The sequence below is a fragment of the Aulostomus chinensis genome, chromosome 11 (assembly GCF_037954235.1).
Source record: "Aulostomus chinensis isolate RoL2024-O1b breed Wild chromosome 11, RoL_Achi_v1.0, whole genome shotgun sequence".
NCBI lineage: Eukaryota > Metazoa > Chordata > Actinopteri > Syngnathiformes > Aulostomidae > Aulostomus > Aulostomus chinensis.
Window position 1 is genome coordinate 3,958,072 of NC_141330.1, and position 26,532 is coordinate 3,984,603.

Here is a 26,532-nt window from a genome sequence, read left to right on the forward strand (position 1 = left end):
AGCACCCACCTGTCTCACTCAGCCCAGGCAGTCGCTGCTAGGCCAGCGTCCTACATTCATCCTCCAACCAGGTTAAACAGCTCTTTGTCACAACTTGACATGTTTGTAACTTAGTTGTGTTTAAACTTGAAAAAAAGTTAGCTCGCTCTCTATACTGAAGACGCTAAGCTAAAAACAACAGCTGCTTGGTTGAAAGACGCACACAAGCAGTGAACCTGCACAGAGGAAACGCTGCTGCTGATGCAACCAAGCGGTCCAACCAACTGAGCAGTTTAATGAGAAGAAAATAAACAAGATGAGGAGACGTAACATTAATGCAATGACCAGCAGCGTCTTTTTCTCTCAAAAGTCAGAAGCAGAACAAATCTCCTCCAATACTGAAGGCTTTTAAATCACAATTTTTGAGGGCTCTGTGGACGATGACTGTCAACCACTGGTGATGGACGACGACACTGACCCAACCCTAGTTTCATCGTGTACTTCCAGTAATGAGGGCTGAAACAGTAAATGATTTTCAAGTTTGAACTAATTCATTTTGTGATGCTGAAAAGAGGTCAGATCAGAGACAACTTTTGTCACATATCAACTGGCCTGAAGTCTGGTTTGTGTCCCTGAAACTGGCTTGAGTTACACAAACACACACACGCACACACACACACTCAGTGAATCAAAGGGAGGTGAGGGGCAGGTGGAGGAAAGGGTCCAATAATTGCACCCGCGCACACGCAGGCCAAGGGTGGTTGTTTCAAGGTGCCATAGAATGCTCTTTTATTACAGCCTGTCCATCATGCACACACTCTCACACAAACAAACACACATACACACACATATCCTAGTTCACATCTCCCACAAGCAGCTTTGCTCCTCACCTCCTGCTGGGTGGGTTTTTTTTAAGCCAGTCTCAGGAGATACTTCCACATGGTTGTTTTGATTTCAGTAACAAGTATGTCATATAAAAAGTGTTGAAGGCACCAAAATACTTATTTAGTATCTACCTGTGGCTTTATTTATGTACATGAGTTAGCGCTTTGAAGTAATTGTATTTTGTGTAGTTTAATGGCAGCTAGCAAAGAGGCCAAGATGAACTGATCTTCTTTTTCTTTTTATCTTTCTATGCCTCCATCCTATTCTTTTGTGTGCTCCTATCCGTGCAAATTTCTTTTATTCATGTCTGTTTGTGTGTTTTTGTGCATATTGAATCATTCAGGTATGATTCAGGTGGGGAAGTGGAATCCCATTCCCCTGTCATATGTGACAGACGCACCGGACGCCACAGTGGCCGACATGCTGCAGGACGTCTACCACGTGGTCACGCTTAAGATCCAGCTGCACAGGTTAGACACACACACACACTCACGTACACACACTCACGTACACACACACACACTCACATACACACACACACACACACACACACTAGTCAGACAGACTTGTTCATTGAGCGCTTCAACATCGTGTGTAAAAATCCAAAATGTGTATATAAAATTACTTTTTACAAGCCCAGCCCCCCCTCAGATGTACAGTGTCCCAACAGAAATCCTGCATAACACACACACACACACACACACACACACACACACACACACACACACACACACACACACACACACATCTGTAATTAATCTCGCACAAACAATCGATCAGTCTTCTCATGGAAATGGGACGGCTCTGTTTGATACTGGGACGATCCAAGTCCAACCTGCTAAAGCATCAGATCCGTCAAGTCAACCAGCTGAGGAGAGTACAGTCGCCACCGTCCATGTGATGAGTGATACTCGAACTTGCCCGTTTATTAAGTGCTGATAAATTCTGAGGTTATGCAGTAGAATACAGCGGCCCTGCCATAAATTCTTGCTTCGTGAGCATAATAATTTTCAGTTTAGCGCTGAGCAGTGGGATGAATATATCTGGAATTGGCTGTGTTTTTTTTAGTGTGTGGCAATTTTAATCATTTTATTTGGCTAATTTGGTGGTCTACCTCATCAAATCAAATATTTACATGTATAGAAAGTGGCACTTAGACTTGACAAGTCTTTCAGAAATGGTTTGAAGACTAAATGACAGTTCAATGACTAAAGAAAGCAAACCTGCCCGTTCCCTTCCTTTGTTTTGATTGGCTGTCACAAACGTCGTAGGCTCTTAGCTTGCTGCAGCACAGCACGTTTGTGTCTACCGAGACACTTGACTGTGCTTGAACATCGGGCTGAGCTAAGGTTGTGGTGAAAAACAGTCAAATTAATTATGACCACCTTCAGGCATTACTCTGCCCCCCCGGTTTAGAAATCCTAGAACCGCCTTTGCTCTCAGCCTCGCTCTTCTTCTCATTGATATTGACATTTTGACCCCAAAACAACCCTAGTTTTATTAAATCTGATTGAGAGAAGCTGCTTTATTTTGAAGGTCATTTTGGAGGCTGTAATTAGGGGTTCTGTTGAACTGTGCCAGGTTAAACTGACAGGTAATATTTTGTCCTTTCCATGTCAGGGAACAAGGCTTCGCAAAATATTCGGAACTCGTCCTCAGCATAACTCAGTTTAACAGCATCGCAAATTACAGCCTCCCAAACAACCATCAACATATACATCAACAGCTCTGTAAGAACAAAACATGCTAAGGGAGGCTTTGCTGCAGGGCTGTTTTATTATACTGCTCTAGTTTCTTCTAACTGTACCTAATAAATTGGCAAGCTAGTGTATCTTGTAATCATTTCTGGATTGGTAATATAATTATACAGCAGCAGTTATTTTTCCAAGGGACTGCTGTAGGTCTTGTCATTTAAAAAAAAATGAATGTGGCAGGCATCGAGGGACTGCAGGGCTAAAAATGACTCTGCAGCAGATGAATGCAAGGTTGTCCACCTGGAATAGTACCTGGCTGCACAGACTATTTTAAGTGAAATCTGCATAGCATGTAATTAAGAACACCAACAACCTAAATCCCTCTTAGACGGACGACTGCTGGCTGTCTTCTGCCATCAGCCACCATGTTGTATGCTAAATGCTACGCTGTAGGTGTGAAGTTCTGATGTATTTATACACACAGTGAAAGTACACAAGCATTTATAGGCATGGACGCAAACACACACACTCAGACACACAGAACAGGCTAGTGGTGCTGGTGTTGAACTTGTGCCAGCTGCACGCTAACCCAGTGTTCTGTAACCCTCTGGAGATGTCTTCTGACTCTTTTTCTACCTCACTCTTCCTTGCTCTTCCTTCTTGTACCCATCTCCCTCTGTCTCCTCCCACCCACCTTCACCAACAAAGCACTCACACAGAGACTGATGTGAACATGTCCACCAGTCCGAATACAGAAGGTTGTGTTTATTTCTAGCATGCTAGCCTTGAATGCATGGATAGCTGTCTCTCTCCACTACCTCCTCTCCCTCCTTCCCTCCTCTTGTTCGCTTCCTTCTCCCTAGAGGCTTCCTAGCTGCTGTAGCAGTTTAAGGTGTTCCAGAAAATCCATTGTGTGTGTGTGTCTGTGTGTCTGTGTGTGTCTGTGCATGTGTAAGGCTGTGTGTTTCCCTACAAGCAGATGTTAGCCTTGACCATTGAACGCATCCTTTTCTGTTCCACTCTCCCTGTTATCTCCTCACTCGTAATGCTTCCAACTCGCCAACTGACAGATTTATGGACACTCGCACGTACGCACGCACGCACGAACACACACACACACACACACACACACACACACACACACACACACACACAAACACAATGTCTCATACACTCATCACCCCTCGCTCAATCTCTTATCTCTCACTTGTCAAGTGTCAAGGCAGGTTTAATGAAAAGTAATTTAGTGATTTGTGCAATGTGAGACACATGGAACATATGTTATCCAGAGTGAACTGGGCAGCTCATTTATGCCACATATTTCTCATGTTCTCAGGTGTAGCCACAGCTAATGGCTAATCTATTCACTGTCTATTTTGATTTCACTGCACATTTTTGTCAGTATTGTTATTGTTCTGTATTTGTTCTTCCCCTTTTCTCTCTCCGCCCCACCATCCCCTCAACCCCCACCCCCTCTTGCCCGTCCGCCCTGACTGCCGCAGATATCTAGCCAGTAACACCTTAAATTGTTTCGCTGAGCACAACGAGCCAGGAAGGTAGAAGTAACACGAAATAATAGTCGCCACATGCAGCTGATGTATAATTCATGCATCAATCCAGCAGATGTGTTGTATAAAGTAATTAACTAATCAGAACAATCAGGAGAGAGAGAAAGGAAGAGAGAGGGAGAATATGAACAAGGGAGAGGCAGGCAGAGAGCGAGAAAGAGAGAGAGAGCGCGAGCAATCTCCAGATGCATCTGCTTGATGCGCCAAATGAAATCTGTCTGTCTTGGAGGGGCGCTTGCAGCAGAAAAAATGAGCGGGGGCCGGTGTGTGTTGAGCTCTCCTTCTCTCTGGTTTCCTCTCTCTGTCTTCACCGCTCAGTCTATCTGCTTGTTCCACTGGAACTGACAATCCATCTCCACATATATTGAATAAGGTTGACTAGTAGTGCAGCCCTGTTTTAAACTCCTCTGTTTTGGGTGGAGTTATCTGTTCCTACATTAGGGAGGCAAATTGATAATACTTTACTGATGCTATGAATGTTATTAGCCCAATTCTTTTATTGATTCCTAATTATTTGGGGGGGGGGGGCCTGCATGCATGCTTTTTTTTTAACCATCTCTAAGTCTGAACACAGTATAGTAACCAGGCATGTAGACCACGACCATTAAAAACCAAACTGTTCAACCCGAGGTTCAACTGGCAAGTGAATTGCAGTTTTTGTGGTTCCTCAGGGAAACAAAAGTGACAGTCGGTATTCGCTTCTCAGACACAGACAGCTTGTGAGCTCCACCCTGCAGGCTTCAGTGCAGTGGCGACCATACATGACAGCAACATGCAAAATGTGTCTGTTATCTTATATTTTCATTTCATTCGTTCATTTCTGTTCCGTGTGTCTGCGTTTTGCTTCCGTTTTGCATTTCTTCCCATTAATGTTCAAAACAAACCCAAACCGTGGGCTCGCCAAATAGTTGCCCCCTCCCAGCGAAAGAAATCATGCGTGTCTGCTGACAACATGCTAAATCACAACACTCCTCATCTTTTTCACCTGCGTAGACACATGACATCATTGTCCTGTAAGAAGCAGCTACGAGAAAAACCACGCCGGCATTGATTAATGATAACTCAATAATTCTGGTTCTTGGTTCCGTCACCATCATATCAGTCAGTTGTTGACGGATTACTCAATTGACGTTGAAACGGCTTATCAGTCAGTGAACAATTTGGTTTGAAGTTACTTTTTTTAATTTTTGTAATCTTTGAAATTCATCTCATTCATTGGGTGCAGCTTGTTATATTTCTCTGTTGTTGTTGTTTTTTTCATAATTGTTAATGTGACACGACTTTGGGCTTTTGGCCATCAGTTTAACAGAAAACAAACAATATTCAGATGTTATTTTCGTCTCTGGTTGGTTGAGTCTTTTCCGTCTATTTTGGGTTATAGATGAGACCATCAGTTGGATAACAATAGTAATGGCAGTAATTTTAATTTATAAAAATAAAAGCTGTTGGTTGCAGCTCTGCATATGCTTTGATACAAGCTAGAACATTGGACGTAGTCATTTTTCAAATCAGTCCATTTGCAACAGAAAGCCTTTCTGGGTGTTGAAATACCTTTATCAAGGTGCTGCTCGTTGTTCAGGTCAAATTTATTTGCCCAATGAAAAGATAGTCGTTATTATCATTTTGCCCCCGATATCAGAGAAATGTCCAACATTTAGATGAAGATTAAATCATTTGGATATTGTGTTGCTGAATTTGTGGCTTGTCTAATTGTATAATTTCATTCAAGATACCATCGGTGCTATCCTCTCTATCTCTGCCTCTTCTCCATCTGAATTGTTTCTCATGCTCTCCCCTCACCCCTCTCTCTCTCTTTCTCTCCCCCCTCTCCATCTGTATCCCTATCTATTCCTACCTCGCTCCCTATCCCCCCCCCCCCCCCATATGTCTCCTCTCTCTCTCTCTCTCCACAGTTGTCCTAAGCTGGAGGACCTGCCACCCGAGCAATGGAGCCACTCTACAGTAAGAAACGCCCTCAAGGAGTTACTCAAAGACATGAATCAGAGCTCTCTGGCTAAAGAATGTCCCTTATCACAGGTGCTGAAGCCCAGTCTGCTTATTCAACAAAAAAAAAATTATAAATTTAAAAAGAAAGAAAAAGAAAAATAAGAACACCCACCCCCCACCCCCTTGCTTCCATTCTACACAACCAAACAAATACCACCCTCGTCTTTTATCCTCTCCTTATCAAATGCCCTGAGTTTGGTCAAGTGGGAAAGAGAATCGGCATAGAAAATCCAAATCAATATCTATTGTCCTGTATTTGGCATATGATTTTTTTGTTGTATCATTGTCACCACACACACACACACACACACACACACACACTCACACAAACTTGTATGCAGCCAAAAAGGAGAGGTGTTGATGAATGTAGGGTTATTGTTAGATAAACATTGGCACAAACCCAGAACAGTCTGGATTGTTTTTGTTCTGTTTTTCATTTAGTTCATTCTCAACATTTCATTACATCAGACTAAAGATATGTACATTCACATGTGAGGTGTTATATTCTGCCTTTTTTCTTTTTTTTGTCAACTGGGAGGTCGGGGAGAAAGCTCTGGCGCAGATATTGTATTAACAGGCACTGTAGTCAGTATATCATGGAGGCAGCTCTGGAGTGAATGGAATGAAATGGCAGTATATCTCTCACAGGGGCCAAGGGAGAGAGAGAGAGAGAGAGAGAGAGAGAGTGTGTGTGCGTGCGTGTTTGTGTGTGTGTGTGACAGTGCAGGGAGATATGTGTGCTTCTTTGTGTGCTCGTTTGAGAACATTCATGAAATGTATATCAACGTACAGGATGTGCAGCTGAACATTTTATTTGTGTTTTGCATGTTTGTGTGTTTAAATCCAAGCGTATGCGCCTCCTGTACGAAGCCAGCTCTCCTCCCAGGCCACCGTATGGTCACCTGGAGACCCTCATTTGTGCTGTGTGTGTGTGTGTGTGTGTTAGAGTGTGAGCGGATGCTTTACCAGCATGTGTGTGTGTTTGTGTGTTTAGCTGGGCATGAGCAGTGCGCTGATGATGTAAAGAGTCCCTGGGTGGCGTTCAGGCGGAGCCCAGCCCAGTCTGGTAATCACCCTGTTTACGGTCCATATGTGAAGACGGCTCAGAAGAGACCACACACTAGTGCTGTGGATCTCACACACAGGCAAACACACTCCTCCTCAGACACACACTTTCGTTTTTGCACCTACACACCAGCCTCAAATTAAACTGAAGATTGTTTTAGCTGTCCTTAGAGGATGAAAGAAGGCCCAGAAAAATGTCTTGAACCGAATTAATGTCGTTCTTTCTGTACTTAAACTGACTTAAAATCAGCTCCAAATGACATTAAATTGATCTTAAAAGCATAATCCCTTTACTGACACAAGCACACAATCTTGTCAGCCATCATAAATTCCAGTGGAAGCTATAGATCAGTGACAAATTAAAGGAAAAAAACAACAACAACATCAAGTGTCTCAATAATGTGTGAGACCAGCAGGAGCTGTCAGAATAGCTTCAGTGTCCCTCAGCGTAGATTCATCAAGCTTCTGGACGTCTGCTGGGACCAACACCATTCTACCCAAAGGTACTCTCTCAGTCGATGTTATAATGACAGGCGAAGAGTGGCGTCTTAGCCTGTCAATCCAAAATCTGCCATCGAGGTTCAGTTTGGTTGAGGTAGTCAGATGATTCCCGTCATTTTCTCTCTATAAAACCTTTATTGACGTCGTCTGGAAGCATCAGCATTTGTCGTTTCACCACTCACCCTCGTGTGCATGTTTTTCTTTGCGTTGTCACGCATCAGAACATCGCAAGTCCATTTATTTTTCCTCGCCTGAAATGTAGTATAGTTCCATCCTTTTCCTTTCCTTCTTTTGCATGGCACCACAGCATAAAAAGTGTCAAACCATAAACAGTTGAAATGAAATCTTGGAAATGTGTCACTGGTAGAATATAACAGAGCAAAAACTACTAGCGACCATTCAAAACGTATTTGGATGGCGTTCAGAGAGTCATCCTCTAGAATATGACAATAGTATCCTCAGAATCTGTTGAGACATGTTCCTCTGATCCAGAGCGAGATCCATATCATCTGCATGAGCTTGATGCTAATAATGATTGGTTGAATTTAATGTGGTCCAGACAATTTTTGAAAGACGAAGCAGAAATGTTGTAACCGCTTTACATTGGCTCAAAGAATTTGATTGAAATTCATCTTAGACGTGTCCAGAAAAATATGGCTGCCAGCAATTTTCTGCTCATGGTCTAGAACAGTCTTCAGGATCCAGAATCTACAATGTGATCCAGATCTTCCCACCAGGTTTTATCCAAATCTGTCTGTTCTTTTTTGTGATATCCTGCTACAATGTTGTGTCCTTAGCTTAGTTTTAATCCTCTGACTTGTTATGTTTTTTTTGTGTTTTTTTTTTTCCTTTTCGGTACATTTTATTCATTCATTTACTTTGTATGTTTTCCATTTCTCTTTTGTTGTTGTTTCAGCAACCTTTAAAATAGTTAAAGAATTTATAAGTATTCAGTGCCAGGAGTCATAAAGAGAGCCTGCCAGCTTTGCCATGTTACTACAGTACATAGCCTGGTTATCTACATGTGTCTATACCTGCCCTCTTCAAACATGGCTGCCACGGTGGCGTTTGACATCTGCTACTCTGCGGGGTGTCATGTGACCTGCAACGCTCATAAAGCATAATCTTGCTAAACCCCTCTGCTTTATGAGAGTGGTTGTCACATTTAAGGAACGTTCTTAGATTCTATCTTTACATGGAGCCGCTGGCCTGTGATGTCACCACCTTCGTGACAGAATCCAGGAAATGTTTAAGGTAGAATGGGTAGGAGAAGGGGGCGTTGCAGGGTCAGTACAGACGATTGGCACCTTTTTAGGATTAGTGTTTCCTTGATGTTCTGCAGTGTAATCCCAGGCTGAAAGGAGAGGTTAACAGATGAGAATCACAGCGAGTGACTGAAAGAGAATTAGCCCACCTCTGAACAAGGGGGAAGGAGGGGAGCAGGGCAGGGAGGGCAGTGCTGCAGGGGGGTGTGTGTTGTGAACTGCTTTTGTTCGAGGTCTTGTCAAACATTAAGAGCAGTTCTTTTGCAGTTGCGAGTCATGCTTTTGCTGTCCTGCCTATAAATGGAATGAGGAAACTCACGTATTTACTTGTGGCCGTTGTCAGTCTGTCAGAGCTTTAGATTCAGATGCACAGATATGCACAGATGTATGAATCACGATTGAAGTTTCATAGCAGCTGCTGGTTTTTCAAAATAAAATTCCTGGCTTTGCCTCATTCAATCTGACTTTTTTTCTCTAAGATAGCAACCCCCTTGACCATGTTAACAGAAACTATGGCAACAAATGAGATCCCCCCACACACACACACACACACACATCACTCCACCCTTCCTATTGCCACCACCGCCTCTTCTTGCCCACCCCCTGCTCACACGGCCCATGATGCACCAGCTGCTGTGTTGCGTAGCAGCAAATAGTCATAAAAAAACCTCCATGCAGGCCTTCATCACCTCGGCTGCCATAAGATGAATATATACATGTATGTGTAGATTTACAGAATATATGTATATTCCTTAATTGAGCTGCTGGATTTTGGCAAGAGTCAAGACACAGTGTTGTGCTTTATTCCTCCTATACTCTGTGTGTGTGTGTGTGTGTGTGTGTGTGTGTGTGTGTGTGTCTGGGTGGGTGGGAGTGTGGTAGCCTTATTTATCTGCAGGAGTTAAACTTTGTGTGTTCTTGCCAGTCTGCAACTAACTCTTGATGCTGGCAGCTGGGTGCCTACATTACCTGCCTTTTTCTTACACGCACACACACACGCGCACACACCCACACACACACACACTGACATGTGCACCAGCACGCACAAACATACAGTCTGTCCTTCTCTCTTCCTGTCTCCCTTGATGGGGAGTGGAGTAGATGTTGGGGACCGATAGTAGCCCAGTGCTACTTCCTGGTCTTGCTGATAAGCTCTCTGTGCTGCAGATGGCTATCACTTAAAGGGTCCACACATGCGCTCATGCACACACACGCACGCACACACTGAGCCACGCTACCTGTTGACAAGCCGTAGCACAGCCCTCCTGCTGGCACCGCAGTGGCAGCAGAGGGTCTGGTTATCTGCTTGATTTCACTTAGTGTGTATGCCTGTGTGTGTGACAGAGAGCGAGTGAGTATAGGTGTGTGTGTGTGTGTGTGCATTGTTTTGTTCACACACATACACACGCGCACAGGCAGGGCCCCCTGTGAGAGGTAGAGTGATGTATTGAGGGAAAGGGCTGATTAATGAGGAGCGTTTATTAGAACATCTGTGTCAAAGATGGCGGAGAAAGAGAGAGAGGGAGAAAAAGACAGAGAGAAAAGGTTGGAAGGAGAGAGAGAGAAAGCCACACTGTCTTCTGTGGGCCTCTTGTTTGTTGCCTGGAGCTGCCGTAGCCCAGATATACTGTAAATAAAACATGGCAGGCAGGAGGAGAGGAGTTCATTATCCCTCCAACTTCGAGGAGACTTCTCCTTCCTTCAGATACGGGAGTTTCACATGGATCTTTGCACTGCTCTACCAAGTGATCTATTAATAATCATCTCAAATGTTCAGCCAGACATCAACAGGAGTCACATCTTTAACCTTACAAGATTTATTTTGAAGAAGTTATTTGGGATATCAATAAAGTGCTTGAGCACCTCTGTAGCCTCGTTCAGTCACCATGTAGCTTACGTTTTATGACACATCAAATCAGCTGATGACTGTTGCATTTTACACTTTAGAACTAAAAGTAAGAATTGGAGATGGGATGTAGTGCAGGGGTGCTGATCCAGGTTCCACTCCATAGCTTGACCTCGATCATGAACACCATGAGGACATTGCTTTTGAATGCATTTATATTCAATGTATTTGTGTAGAGCTTCTGCTCTTTTGATAATAAGGGCTGTGCTGTTTAATTACTTTCAGAACAACAGCAGTAATAATGACAATACTCAAGAAAACAGAGTTTTGGCATCAGTTTACGTGTATCGATGCATCTCTAGTTGAAATATTAAAAGCTTGTGTGCGCCACAGGTCTTGTTTCAGGTATTTAAACTGAAACCCCACTGTCAGAACCCTCTGGCTTTGAGATGAGGGAACCGGACGTCAAACAATGCTAACTTACTTTCCTGGTTTTTAGGCCTCATTCCTGGGTCCCTCTGATTGGAAAATAAGGGATTTGTTCATGCATCAATGTATGATTCTTTAAACGAGCATTTGACTTCCTAACATGAACCTGAACTCTCTCTGGGGTTTCATTGAAAGGAGGCTTTTCAAAATATCTACAAAAGGCTGCTTTGTTACACTGTAACAAATTCAGAGTTTCTCATCATGACGCCATCATGATGCACACCATCACGGCTGGCAGGAATTCACACCCAGCTGCAGTCATCAGCGTGACTCCTTCTCTATCTCCAACATTTGTCTTCCAATGATAAGCAGTTGAATGGGTGTGGCAGAGTGTGTGAACATTTGACAGAACGTGGTAAGGCAGGTATGTTGATTGTCATGTTTCTAGTAAGTGGTTGTACTTGATTTGTGCTCCAGCAACCTTTTGAATGAAAGAGTGTCAACACAACAGCTCAACTCTTTCTCAGCATTGTATTGTTTTTTTTTTTATCTTGCTAGCAAAGCCAATGTCTTTGAACGCCTCTGCCTTTACAGTATAAACTCCCGTGATGTCATCGGTAAAAAAAAAGTTCAGTGATTCATCTTGATACCTTTTGGAATTGAAGGCATCACGATAAGCTTTAATTCAAACACCAGCAAACCCTCTTTAAATATGTCTGTACTCCCAAGAATATTGCTTGAATTTGTGCTACCTGGTGGTGTTTGGACACGTGTTACCCAATGACTAAACATGCTGCAGAGCTTAAACAGCCTGTCAACAGAGCAGTCACTGTCTATACGGGATCTGTTCAAGCCACAAACTGGATAACGCAAGTGGATGGAGCCTCTCTTGGGTCACCCACTGGTTTTTGAAGCCTTGAGTTTGGCCTTTTGGTTGCTGCAAGTTTGGATTTTTTTCTCAGCTTGAGTTTTACAGTGTTGGGACCAAACAGTAGAACTGGAGAGGAGCAATGGGTTGTTGTGACTGAGACGGGCAGACAGACATGCATACGCTGCTTTATCACCCATTTTTCTGTTTTTCTATTGGAGAGAAAGAAGAGATAGGCCAGCAAGAATGAGACATTTTTCAGACAGACTGTCGTCAGTACCGCCATTATGATGCTTTTGCTTGTTTACACAGAACCAAACAACACCAGTGTTGTTGGCATCCAGCTTGAGTAGATCCAGCGGGCCTTTTTTCCACATGTAGATATAAATTTTTATATAGACGGGGAACCATTACAGCGGTGCGGTATTACCAACTGGAACGCACTGTAAACGGTGCGACAGGTTTCTGTACTGACTGACTTTGCAACGGCTGACCCTACTGGTCATTAGAATGATTTCAGATTCGAGGCACTTGGGCATTGGTTTTGCTTAAGAGAGTTGCAATAATGGTTTTGATCCGATACCAAGTACCGGTAAATACAAACATGTACAACACATTTGTTGTTTGACTGCACATGCGAAGATATGACAACTGTGCTGAGAGTCAAACGGTGCTGGCGTGTCCAAGACAATGGAAAGTTGTAGCACAGACACTTTTAACCTGTGATGAAATGTGTACAATGTAGACGGGAGACACTGAAACTGGTATTGGTGCTGTTCACGAGAGACGTAGCGTTGCTGCGGTGATATTTTGGGATCATTTCATCAACCGCTGCTTTGCTTTTTTTGACCTGGAAAGTCTGTTCAGATTTAGTGTACAGTCAAGCACAGTGTGAAGTGTCACCTGTGTTTTGGTAGCATTGCAGTCCAGTACACAGTGACTAGTCACATATCTGTTTATCACATGACTGCCACTCCTGTGTGGACACAGTGAGAGTGTAAGGTGTATGGCGCTGCGTTTGAAGGGTCAGGAGGTCAGCGATCGTCCTCTCTGGTGGTCCAGCTCTCACTGTTCAACCTCCTTTACTGCTGAGGAGCTGAGAAACCTGAATTGCCGCGTACCAGTTCATAGTGCTCGAAGTCCCATGCTGCTCTCCACATCCTCCAAGCGCATATATTATAGAAAATGATAAAGATGGTATACCTGTAATTTGAAAACAGATGGTTTGGTTCCTTTGAATATTTATAACAATCAAAAACAATTTCTCCTGCGCCAACCTTGCTATTCACCCTGAGGCCAGCAAGGTGTTAAAACATTCATTTTAATGAAACTGTAAGGGAAGAGAAATCTCGCCTCTTTGTTTTTCTCCAGCGAAGGAGGAGGGCTGAAGTAAATGTGGAGAGGGCAAAGAGTCAATTGTAAAGAGAGAGAAGGGAGCATACAAGCAGTGGAGAACGACATGCTCAGCGTGGCCCTCGAACTGCTTGAAGTCGTTGTCTTTAACAGATTGTATAAATAAAGAGCGGAGAAATAAAAGAGGTTTATCTGTTTACATCGCCCGACTCCCCAGATGCTATTAAATAAGCTTTCCATTTGAAGGTAAATGTCTTTTGTGTTGATTTCAACAGACGTAGAGCTCAGTTGGCCTTATAATTACCCACTCTGAAATAAAAAAACAACGTTCAGACAAACTCAATGGCATTTGATAAAAAAGAATAGATAAAGCCTTGTTTGATTTAATGTGTGTTACCTTTCGTAGACGAGATCCAAATTCCTGCATGTCTGATACTTTGGAGTTTTTTTAGTGCTGGGTTTTACTGTGTCCCTATCTTTTATTTGTTTTGACAAGCTACAGTGTTACTGCATGTTTCACAAGCTTTAATATTATGTCTGCATTTTCCACAATGAGAATCTAAAGTCTCTTTATCATTCTCTCTCCCCCTCTCTCAATCAATCTCTCTCTTTCAGAGTATGATTTCCTCCATTGTGAACAGCACTTACTATGCAAATGTGTCGGCGGCGAAGTGTCAGGAATTTGGGCGCTGGTATAAACATTTCAAGAAGACAAAAGATATGATGGGTAAGCAAAACGGAGGGGCGCAAAGTATGGCGCTCACACTTTTGTCTCTTTCCACTCACACACACTCGCAAACACACACACGCACACACTCACACACACACTAGTCACCAATACAATATGTTCTCTAACTATCCGTCTCTTTGTCTTCCTGCTGTTGCACGAAGCAGAAATACATTTTTATCTTGTTATCTAATAATTCAAGATTACTCCGCACAGTTTAGCAGTTGAAGACTGTTATCTTTGATTTATTCACTATTGCTGTATTGCTAATGCTATAGTCACATTCAAGCCTCTGGCTATTTTATTTATTTTTTTTGTTTGTGTGCAAGTAATAATGCTTTATTTTTCCATGGACAAAAGGCAGTGATGACTTCACCCGGCCACCGCCTAGTCTCAAATTCAATTAGATTTTCTTATCAACTCTGTAACAACACATGTTTTATATTATCTAAAAAAAAAAAAAATCCCCTTTGACCCAGCAGGTGATGAGATTATATAATACAAGTAGCACCCGGACTAAAGATGGAATTCCGATATATTTTTATGTCTTTTGATTAAAAAGAACAACACTCATAAGGCAGAGCAATGCTAAGATATTAGCCTTAACAATCTGTTCAACAATCTTTGTTCTCTGCCTGTGTGCTGCTGCTGCTCGCTGTGATGACAGATGAGATATTGTATCAAAATGTTTTCACAGCCTCCATGTAAATAGCATGTTTTGTGATCATATCTTATCTGATGTCATTTTTTTTTCTTCCTTTCTCTGTGCTTGGAACATAACGTATATGAGACCTGCCGTGCTTGTGTATTCCCTTGCACACTCCTACTCACGCACATTTTTGTAATAATTGTTCTCCAGAAGTGGGGTTGCAGCAGCTGTTTGTCTGCTCTTACTGATGCTGGTTTAGTAAATGCTGAGGTGGAGTGGGAGAGAAGTATCTTACCAGTAACTCTTATTTTTCTTTCCTCTCCACTCTTCATTGTATTCTCTGTGTGTTTGTGATGATGTTGTGTGTGTGTGTGTGTGTGTGTGTGTGTGTGTGTGTGTGTGTGTGTGTGTGTTTGTGTTGCCCTGCCATTCGAATGTGCAGGCATGCGCCAACCCTCCCAGCTGGAGGGCTACCTGGGGACGTGCGTCCTCCGTGAGAGCCCGCGTGCCAATGCACTAGGTATGTCATATCATGGGCACAAGCACACACACACACACACACACACACACACACACACACACACACACACACACACACACACACACACACACACTTTCTTTAAAACTAAATATTGTATCTCAAGCTAGTAGACCTTTGCTAGCTAACAACACTAGCTAGCTATAGTCACAGCTAAACTGGCAGGTCAGTGGATCGTTGGCCATTTGTGACCTCCAATTCTGTTTTGTCCACCCAAAATACCACCGTTAGAGGCACGTTTGCTCAAAATTATTTCAATCAGGACAATTTGCTTATTGCAAAATATTTTCATTAATATAAAATGAACAGTACATTTGTGATGAATGGAGATCTCGCAAGAGTTTCCTGGTAGTATTTCCTGTGTGTGTTTTATAAGTGATTATCATTCATGGTGAGGAAAGTGGAGATCGCTCCCGATTATGCATGTCGTTTTCTTCTTCTTCTTCTTCTTCTTCTTCTTCTTCTCTCGATACACTCATTTTTCAGCACCTTTCTGTCCTGTTTAACTCAAAATTAGATCACGGTTCATCATCTCAGGACTCTCAAAATGCCATTTCAGCTGGATTTGAACCAGAAAAAAACCCCAAAAGTTTACCTCACAGAGAGCTTCTGTTTGCTTTCATAGTGTGACTTTGTGAATAGAATTATTCAGTAAGTAAATGAATACCCAGCGTTAAATGACTCGTTTGCCTCAGTCAATTTCCAATCTTAATCTTTATCCCAAAACCAAATACCGCTGTAAATCCATTTAAAAAAAAAAAGAAGCTGAAATTAAATAAATACTTATCACCTTTATCTCACTCAGTATTGGAATTTCAGACAATCCTGTATTCACTCTTTTTAACTTGCAATCATACTCATAATCACAATCATACTCTTAAAATACTCACTGTGCATTTTGCATAGTTCATCTTTCAACTGGGGCTCCTGGTTAGATCTTCAATATTAAGTTGATTAACAAGAAGAATACATGAAAAATCAATTTTCTCTTCACTGTGTTGAGTTAATATATGTTAACTCTTCATTTTACTGGTTTGCTTGTATCATTCTCTATAAAAACACCGGGGCTTGATAAGAACAAAACCACTAATGTGTACGCACACAGAGGCAGAGATAAAATCTCCAGCTCACACACACAGTCGAGCACCCACACGTCAAACCCCAGATATCATTCCTTGGCACACACACCTCAGGTGTCCGTCACATGCTTGCGGCACCTTCCCCGACCTCAATATTCATGACGGGCTGCTGTCTGCTGTTCATTGCCACAAATGGCAAGAAAAGCTGGTGAAAAGCCAAGTTTGAAGGCTAGACAAGTGTCGTGGTCTCCTCTTTGTGCTTTGGCAGTGCCGTCATATGTGACTCTGCATTTACTTCACCACGCCATGTTCAGCAAGCAGTTTGAGCCTGAAGTCAAGGGGAACAAGTACCTGGTCACAGGTACTGGCAGGCTACTCAACTTCTCTGCTAGCTGAAGTGGTGTGAGCAGCCGCCAGCAAATACGGCGCCTCTTCTTTTGACACGGCAGCGCTCGTAAAGGGAAACCAGCACAGGAGAGAGAGAGTTGGGTCACTTTGTATGTCTCTCTTTCTCATTCGCGCTGTCTCCCTCACTCGCAGTGGCACACACACACTCCCTCCCTCCCTCAGCCCACATCCCATTCCCATTGTGTGTTTAATCCGGGGCTCTTTTGTGGCAGGATTCCACACGAGGACTCCCGCTTCTGTGGCAGCCTTTTTCTCCCAGGGCCTGCCATGCTCTTCTGTCACCCCTTCTCTTTTCAATTTGCATGGAAATGCCTTCGTGTGCCTGTGTGTTTGTGTGTTGTGAGCATGCCCCCCAGCAGTATGTGCGAGCAAGCATATGCACGCACACACATACACACACACACTCACACACGAGCAAATAGGCATGCCATACCATCAGAGCCAGGGAATGCCAGGGATTATGGGAAGAGATGTGATTATTACCAAGATTTTTTTTGTTTTGTTTTTTTCCCCCCACATCATTTGTTTTCAACAAACACTCAATAGACCCGTCTTGGCCGGGTGTTTTGTGCTTGCTGACAGTTAAGAAACAGCCAGCTGAAACACACTATTATTGTGGGTATTTTTGGAAAACATCCATGTGCTTAATCTTTCATCTGCTGAAACATTCATCTTGTTCAAGACCCCCCCCCCCCCACGCCCCCTCCCCTTCCCCTCCTAACCATAACAGCAATTTATGCTTTTCACAATCCCATACGATGCTTTTCTGTGGAATGTGGAGGCCGCACTTCTAAGGTGTTAATGTTGCCATCCGTATGAATTCTTAAATGCTGCCCCCTCATTCGCGCTGTGGAAAAAGCCTTACCATATGTATATTCCTTAAAGACAGGCTAAACCTGAAAAATTCAGCTGCTCCAAATACTCATTCATGTCACTGTGGGTAGTACTTTGAATGTTAAATCACAGTTTTCATCCTCTAAGCATATAATTTAAACCTGTCTTAGAATATTCCCTAGTAGCCATTATGGAGTTAAAACCAAAAGATGCTGCAAAATTCTCCAAAATTCCTTTTTTTTTTTTCTGTCTGTCTTGATGCCTTCCAACAAGGACATTTCCCAGGTTGTAAACTGTTTCCTAGACTGAGCCAGGTTTATACTTAGGCCATCCTCCCCTAAAACTGTCATATTGGCTAGCTTGTGTTCCTTATTTCAGAATTAAGGATGCATCAAGTGAATGAAATTTATCATCTGCTCTAAACAGACACACAAGCACATACACATAATTCCTGTACCTTCACAAGCACACACACTCCACTGTTTCTCTAAGATTTTTTTTTCCCCCACATGATGAGGCCACAAGCATTCTGAACTTAATTTCAAAAGCATGGGTTGAGGAAGGCACAGGTCAAACACAATGAGGCCCTTTTATCTGAGTTTCTATCTCTTTAATTTTTTCAGCCGGTCATTGGCTGACCAGCTGTGTCATTTCCAATCAGAGAGGAGGGGTCTGGCACAGGGCACTGGTTAGGAAAAACACATGTACACTAAGATACTGTATCTCATTTGTTAGCAGTTTAGGCTCGAAAATATGATTATGTGCTGAGTTGATCTGATGGAGAGTGGATCTGTTTTATTCCTTCTGATTAGAGACAATGGCTAAAATGATGTTAAACTGATTTTCATGATTTTGAGATCTTGAATGCTTCTTAAAGATTCTCCAGCATGTGAGATATTTATTCTTCAGAAGCAACAGCTTCCTCCCCCAGACTAGATAAATAACCCAGTATTTGATCTTGTCTCTGTCCCCTTCCTGCAGCTGAGATGGACAGCCTGTCCGACCTCTCTCCGCCAGGCTCCAACCACAACCACAACCACCTGGGCTTCTCCCAACAGCAGCAGCCCATTCCTGGCAGCACAGCAGAGCAGACTCCCTCCTCACCGGTGCCCCCACTGCCTCACGCTCCACCACCACACGGTGGCCAGTCCGGCGGCCGGCAGCCTCAGCTTCCTGGTCTACACCACCCAGGTCTCGTGTCCACGCCAATCAGTCCCCAGCTGGTTAACCAGCAGCTTGTAATGGCACAGATCCTCAACCAGCAGTACGCAGTGAACCGGCTGCTAGCGCAGCAGTCTCTGTCGCAGCAGTACCTCAACCACCCACCCGTCAACCGTAGCTCCCACTCCAAGCCCCTGGAGACACAGCTGCCCTCTAACACTGAGGTGTCCTCTGAGATCTACCAGTGGGTCAGGGACGAGCTGAAGCGGGCCGGCATCTCACAGGCCGTCTTTGCCCGTGTGGCCTTCAACAGAACCCAGGTGAGGAAGGAAGACAGGAGGCTCGAACCAGACGGACCTGTCTTACCAAGTCAGTTGCTGTCAGTGTCAAAATTCTTGTCAGCATTAAAATTACAACTTCATTTCTAGCTTTTATGAGTTGCTTTGTACCCTTGCTGCTCCTTTTGGTGCAGCACTCAGAACAAAGTAAATTATAATGGAGGTCACATTTGTCATGGAGATAGCAAAAATGGTGTAGTCATCTAAAGCATCAGCATTTGCTACAATATTTAATGGTGTTTGAAGATTTTTAATATAATTCCACTTTTTTATCTTAAATTTTATGCCTCCACCTGACCCTGGTTTTCACAAGGTAATAAATAGTTTGGAGTGCAAACAGTATCATTTTAAGATCCCATTAAAAGGGCTGCTTGAACTTCCTAGAAAACTGCTGCTTCCTGCAAGACACAGCATCTTTGGTGGTGGTTATAAATGCAGCCGCACGAAAGTTACAGAAGCTAACTAACAATCACACACCTCATCCTGATATTTCCCAGTAATTCCACCTCTCTGCCAGTCAAATCAAACAGCCCTCCTCCTCATTGCTTTACCTCATTGAACAATGATCTCTCCCCATCTAAAAATGTCCTAATCAATGTGTTCTTTCAAAAGGAAAGTTTTGTTGTCGTCGTTGTTGTTTTTTTGTTTTTTGAACCAGTTTATTTTCACATCATATCTCATTCATAATTCTCATTCGCTCCAGTAATCGAGCACCTTTACTGTACTTCAGGACAGATGGCAACCTGCCACGTGAGAGATTCAAGCTTGCTTCTTGTGTGCGTACTCTCCCTGCCAAAATATGTGGTTTCACTTCATCATCAGAGGCCTTACACACACACACACACACACACACACACACACATGAAGATGAACACACGCACACACACACACACACACAAACCCGGGCAGTTATAATGTATTTAAGATGTACCGTCTGCAGCAGGAGCTGATATGAATCTTTTCGAGTCCGAATATACAGCCTCCTCCCTCCACCTTGTAGAATCCTACGGTGGTGTTTTTGTGTAGAATAACACGCTCCCACACAAACACTCTTATCTGTGGCTGATATGAGAAATTAGCCCAATGTGCCTTTGGAGAGTTTGTCTTTGGAGGATTATTTATTAGATGTGTCTTTCCGGTCTGTGCTAATAAAAGAACTGGGGTGTTGAGCAGTGACATGAAGGAGCTGCTGTCAATGCAGGAGGAGGCGGGTCTGAGGAATCAGAGGGGAGGAGCCGAAAGTGTGTATGTGTGGATTTATATTACGTATATTCACACACACTTCACTGTGTGCCATTCTTGCCTGGATACCGCAGACCCCCCTGGATTCTTATAGGGAGTTCTTCTTTAGGACCCGTGTCCGCATAGAGTTTTTTTGTGAGCGTTGTACCTTTTTTTTTTTTTGTCAGTCGCTTCCAAGGAGGAGTGGGCGTGTGCCGCCACCTCGAGAAAATGCACTGCAGCTAGCATCTTTTGTTGTGAGCCCTCCACCTCCACTCCCCACTCCTCTCAAAATTGCTGAACTTTTCCGGAAGGCACCAGTGTCATACACACACTTCCTCCATGCGCTGCAGCTGTCAGACTGTGCAGCAACAGCGGGATATCGGTGTTTTTAAATTCATAGAAAGTACCAGTGTTGACATCATTTAGATGATGCACATGGTGAAAAGGATTAATGATTAAAAAGTATAGGGGCCATGCTGGTCTGTCATGCAGTTTGTAAAGTTTTTTTGTCATAGAATCATGGTGCTAACACTGATGGCGGCGGTCCTACCAGCTGATGGGAGGCAAGTTGGGGTTCGTTGCTCAGGGACACTCTATCTCTGGTGACAGCACCATCTCCTCAGCTTCTCTGGCCCCTGTGACACACATTGGCTGTATACTTTTAGTAGGCAAACACCAGCAGATATTCGCAGCTTTACTCATTTGACTCACATGTACAAAAAATGAATAGATAGATAAAAAAAATGGAGCATGTTTTCTCCATCACCTTGTTTTATTACCAAATCACACCTATTGATGGCGAGAGAAGCGGAGCGGTGGTTTGCACAGTGTGTGGCCAAGAGCTGATGAAAAGGCCCAATCACACGTCTCTGATAATGGAGTCATCACTGTCTCATAATGATGGAATTGAGCGCTATTGAAAAGTAAACAGAGGATACACTGATTGCCCGCTCTACAAGACTTTCACATTCCAGGCGTGTCGCTGCGGCTCTTATCCAGAGCAACATATGGGTCTGAGAATTTGTCCACGATTTGCTGCACTACACGTAACCATGTTTAATACCTTTAAAATCTATGCAGATGTGCTAATAAAGTAGTTTTGGTTCCATCGATGATCACTTATGAAGTGCTATGAACTGGTAAAACTTTATTTTTAAGCTGTGTAGAGAATCCTGAAGTTATGGAGAAGTTTTCTTTACGAGGACAGTAGTTAAAGGGAGTTCTCACTGTTCAAGGACTTAAAGAAGGCTCTCTCACTGGTACGAAAACGTCACATCTTAATGGTCCTAGTCGCCACACTTATGGCTGCTCTACAGTCCTCTGTATATGATTGTTCTTATTTCATCCCTTCAATGATTCCTCTTCATCTCCTCATTGGTTTCTCCCTCTCTCCTCCCACCCACCATGCAGGGCTTGCTGTCTGAGATCCTACGCAAGGAGGAAGACCCAAAGACAGCTTCCCAGTCGCTTCTGGTCAACCTGCGTGCAATGCAGAACTTTCTGCAGCTGCCAGAGGCTGAGCGCGACCGCATTTACCAGGAGGAGAGGGAACGTAGCCTGACAGCCGCCTCCGCCATGGGCTCCGCGCCGCTTATTAGCACGCCGCCTAGCCGGCCTGTACAGGTAACACAGATAATATTCCTCTCTGTAACCCTACCTTTATGTCGTTTGGAACCTATGTTAACTTATTATCAGAAATTGAAACTGTCGTGCACAGCCCTCCACCAAGGTTCATGTAATATATCCTGAAACATTTCCTGAATGGGTTGGTTGTGCCCTGATGCGAGCGACACTCCTCCACCAAATCCTGTGTAAATGGACCCAGCAATTTTTGTGTAATCCTGCTCGCAACCAGACAAACAAACCAACAGACGCTGGTGAGAACGTAACCTCCTTGGTGGAGGTAATAAACCTTAATGCACAAAGGCATTGGTTTTATAGCGCGGGCATAGCATTAGCATTATAGCATTAGAATGGAGAAGTCAAGGGGTAAAGGCAGATTTATACTTATCCATCAAGGTGCTATAGATGCCGCCGTAGCACAGGAATTGATTTATAGTGCTTATGGTTTAACCCATCAATTGTTGTAGCACCACTGCAGCACTGGATTAATGTGTCCTGGTTTATATGTTTACATTATTTTATTCACTTTCATAACGTCGATCACGAAGAGGGGACGTGGAAATGTTTCTCTACATCATACATATGAATTTGATGATAAGAATGACATGACCAGTATTTGCCCTGTTATTATTAACAGAAGCAGCAGGAAACACCCAAGTAGATGAATCACATCTGGGATCAGTTGCAGATGTTTTTGAGGGATACCCATCAGCCACGAGGAGAGCCTTTTATGTAGATTCTGTGTTTAGAGTATCAGTCGTGAACCAAAAGTATTTGCTTTGTCAGATTGAGATTTGGGGAACAAAAATTCCTACAGGATTTTTTTTTTTTTGTCGTCACTGCACAGCAGAATAATCTAGTTCTTTACATTCCTTCTTTGGAGAAATGAATGTGCAACCCAAACCATATTTTTAGACCAATTTTACAGCATTAAACTGATTGTTGTTGTAGGTTCCAATGGCTGAAATTTGAGCAGCATTGATATTTTCTCATGCATTGCTATGAAAAAGTGCTGCACTCATTTGAATTGGACACCAAAAAAAACCCCAAAAATGAATATAGGTATATGTGAGAGGAAATATACCCATGAATTTTCTGGCAGGTTCTTTTTATTTTATTTTATTTATTTTTTATTTTTTGCAGTTATATAGAGGTGTGAGAGCAGGCTGGAGTGATTTTAAGGAGCCGGAATATTTTACGCCTTGTCTTTGTGGTGGTGTCATGAAATTTGATCCGGACACAAATGTGTTGACAAGTCTCTTGTCATTTGTACTACTTCCCATGACGGGGTTGACAAAACTGCATTCCTTTTTTGGGCTTTTTTCAGACAGAAAGATTCACACTCACTCACGAGTGTATACTGTGTTGTATCAGGCTGCAATCTGTCCAGAAACATGGGTAGAGTGGCGGCTGAACCATGGGGGGTTGGGTGGGGGGTTGTAGAAGCCAAAGTGAACCTGCAATGAGAGGAGGTGGTCTGCTGATTAGATTGGGAATGCTGTTGTTCTCGCAGATGGATAAAACTGATTAGTTAAAAAAAAAAAAAATCTAAGAGGTTACAGCATCTCAGTCAACCCCTCCCCGGCTGTATGCGGATTCTCTCGCACACAAACACACACATATTCATACACACATGTCCTGGCTGCGTCATCACAACGGTCGAGGAAGGAACAGGTACAGGAGGAGGCGTAGCACAACGGGAGATTGTCCCAGTTAATTGATTGCTCTCTGACGGATAAGGAATGAAAATAAAATGCTAAAATAGGCTCCAAAATATACTTTTGCAGCTGTTAGCGTACGTGTGGGAAACCCTGAATGAGGTGTGCAGCACCCCCGCCCTCACCCACATAGGTGAGAACACACAAATGATGGGTAATTTTTTGTGCTAATTTTGACCTTTTAGCATGCATTAGGCAGCATTAACAGCCCTGCCATTTTCAAAATAAAGCTCACTGAGTGATGGCAAGCTCAGTGAAAGATCAAACATCGGTTCTCTTTTAGCCGTTCGAAATCCCCGAGTGCCACAGCTCAGCTTTCTACCCCTGCCTCTCATCACCCTCTCTCACCGGAAAGGTATGTGACAACGTTCAGCCACTTAAGCCCATTTGAAGTGCGGTCAGCCACATCTGGGAGGTGACAAAGGCTTCCTCTGTCCTCTTCTGGGTGGAAGTTGGGACTTTTCTATATGCGAAGAGTATAGAACGGCTCCAGCACAGCCTGAGCACCTCCGAAATCAAGCCTTTCAGTTCAGTCGCCCAGCACGATCGCAGTGGTTGTTGTTCAGATGTGTCACTCTGAAGCAGTGGTGCTGAACTTAAGCAGAACCAGCTCGTTACAATCAGAGACAGAGGGAGAGAGAGAGGAATAAAGGTGTTTATTGTGGAAATATCGATGTATGATAGCGTTTTCGAAATCCAGTTTCAATCTGTCCATTGAAAATAACTCAAATTTAGAACTGTAGTCAAAGCATTTCCCTCCTGTCTGTGATTCCTCTGTCCTGATAGCTCAGACAGGCGCTAGCTTTTTAAAGCTGCTGCTGGGGTCATCAGCTCCACTCACCCTGTCCAGCTCCAGTGATGATGAAGATGTCACCAGCCTCTCAAAATTCGACAAAGACGGTTACTTATTAGTGGCTTTGGTGCTTTGCAACATTTCTGGTGTCAGCACCTTTTGTTTGCACTTGACTTTTGACCTTACCTCGGTCATCTCCCTCAAACTCTTAAATAGTTCCACCAACAGCTCACCACCAAAACTGGTCCCGCAGCCCCTGCACCCGTCGTCTCTGCCAGCTGTAAAACCCTGGAGCGAATCGGATGAGTGAGGGTGGAGCTTGTTGCCACTGCAGAGACTTACTGTATCTGTCAGCTGCATGTCAGCGTGAAGCCGATACCGGTGCTGTTGATACTGCAGAAAATCAGTGTTGGAACCTGTTTCAAATGTTCAGTATGTGTAAGAAAAATGTATTTTTGATGACACTAGAGATTTAGAAGTGAGACTTTGTAAGTGTTGATATCAGGTAAATTAATCAGCAATCCATTTGCTTGCCAAATTAATAAAACATTAATAAGAAATTCGTACAGTTAGACATTAAAAGCTGAGCAGAAAACAGCTGTTGTCATGTATTAAAAAAAAAAAAAACCTTTTTGTTTGATAGACCAACAACATGACAATATGTGATTTTATCTAAAACTGAAAACCAAAAACCAAAAGATCTGTTTTATCAAGAAAAACTTGCAACATGAGTGGAATATATCCAGGTCTGTATATGTAAATTACCTGTATGACCAGTGTGATTTAAACCTGTCGACATTCATCATGTAGAACTGTTCCTACACAGGGCAGTTCTGACACGCACACCCACAAACCTACACTTTCACACACTCATGCACCTGGCCATCTGCCAGCCTCTCCTATGGAGCAATGCTGTGTGAATTTAAGCACATAAATCAGCCAGGGTGGCAATTGAGCCCGAGACAGAGGAGGGTTTTTATAGGCCTCATAAAAACAGATGCAGAGGTATGTTTCTTTCACATGTGCTGATGGGTCGGCTCAACTCCCCAAAGCCAGTTAGTGCACGCCCCGGCCTTAACAATTAGCTTGACATGGCAACCTACCGCTCAGACTGACAAGCCCATGGTGGGCTGTCATAAAACAGGATGAAAGGCCCAGCGACGCCTCGACATTCCAGTTCAGCCGCAAATTTGAGGATTGTGTGATTGTTTTTAAGACATAAAGGGGCTCGCATTAGGTGTCTAGACAAATCCTTGAATATATATTTTTTATCACAGGCTGTATCGTGAGTAAGACGCTGTTGGTGTTTATTTAATTGCCACATACTTGAAATCATCCCCAACCCCGTCGATGTCTTCTTTCAGAGGAACTCATATGGAATGATTCATATGCTAATGGTTCTTGGGTAATGCTTTTATTAGGATACTTGTTAACCTTGTCAAAGGATTTTTGTCAAGATGCAACAAGCCTCTGAATGGAGGTGATTTGATTTCACTTGACTTGCATTTAGCTTTTAATCATCAGCTTGACGTAAGAATAATAACGCTAAGTATCTAAGTGTTTGGGAGTAACAGTAGTGCTGTTTGTGTGGGTGTAATCTACACTCCAGTGTTTGCTTGAGATATGTGCATGCATGAATGTGCCTGTGAGCTTCTGTCCAGCCACTCTCTCCTTCTTCCTCCGATGAATCTGAACCAACGTGGTTGTGTTGTGTTCCGACACTGCAGCCCCGGAGAGAAGACTGTAACAGCGTAAGGCCCGAGGACTGGAATCCCCGAATCCCTGTGGGCATTTCCCCTGTGAGCAAATAATTCCACACACCCCCACTCACCTCTCACCCAGCACAACAATCTGAACACACACATTCCAATATACAGTACACATAGTGGAGCTTATCATCTCCCAGCATGGGCTTCTGTTCTATTTCAGTACGTACATGTTTGTGAAGCTGTTAACATTAAAAAGAGCAGCATCTCGATT

The 26,532-nt window shown here is 43.3% G+C and overlaps 1 protein-coding gene across 12 annotated transcripts in view; it reads left to right on the plus strand.

The window, feature by feature from the left end:
* The window catches only part of satb1b (SATB homeobox 1b), a 68,892-nt gene that overhangs the window by 18,662 nt on the left and 23,698 nt on the right, over positions 1-26,532 (plus strand). For 6 of the 12 annotated variants that reach the window (XR_015118497.1, XR_015118498.1, XM_086217787.1 and 3 more), the window contains 8 exons: positions 1,208-1,334; positions 4,061-4,114; positions 6,040-6,163; positions 14,076-14,187; positions 15,279-15,356; positions 18,677-19,176; positions 21,829-22,041; positions 26,280-26,351. Coding sequence is in view for 10 of the 12 variants with exons in the window: in XM_086217787.1 (XP_086073913.1) it covers positions 1,208-1,334; positions 4,061-4,114; positions 6,040-6,163; positions 14,076-14,187; positions 15,279-15,356; positions 18,677-19,176; positions 21,829-22,041; positions 26,280-26,351 (1,280 nt within the window). In the remaining 2 variants the exon portion in view is untranslated. The remainder of the gene's footprint in view (positions 1-1,207; positions 1,335-4,060; positions 4,115-6,039; positions 6,164-14,075; positions 14,188-15,278; positions 15,357-18,676; positions 19,177-21,828; positions 22,042-26,279; positions 26,352-26,532) is intronic. The other 6 variants (XM_086217789.1, XM_086217790.1, XM_086217793.1 and 3 more) reach the window with 6 other exon arrangements.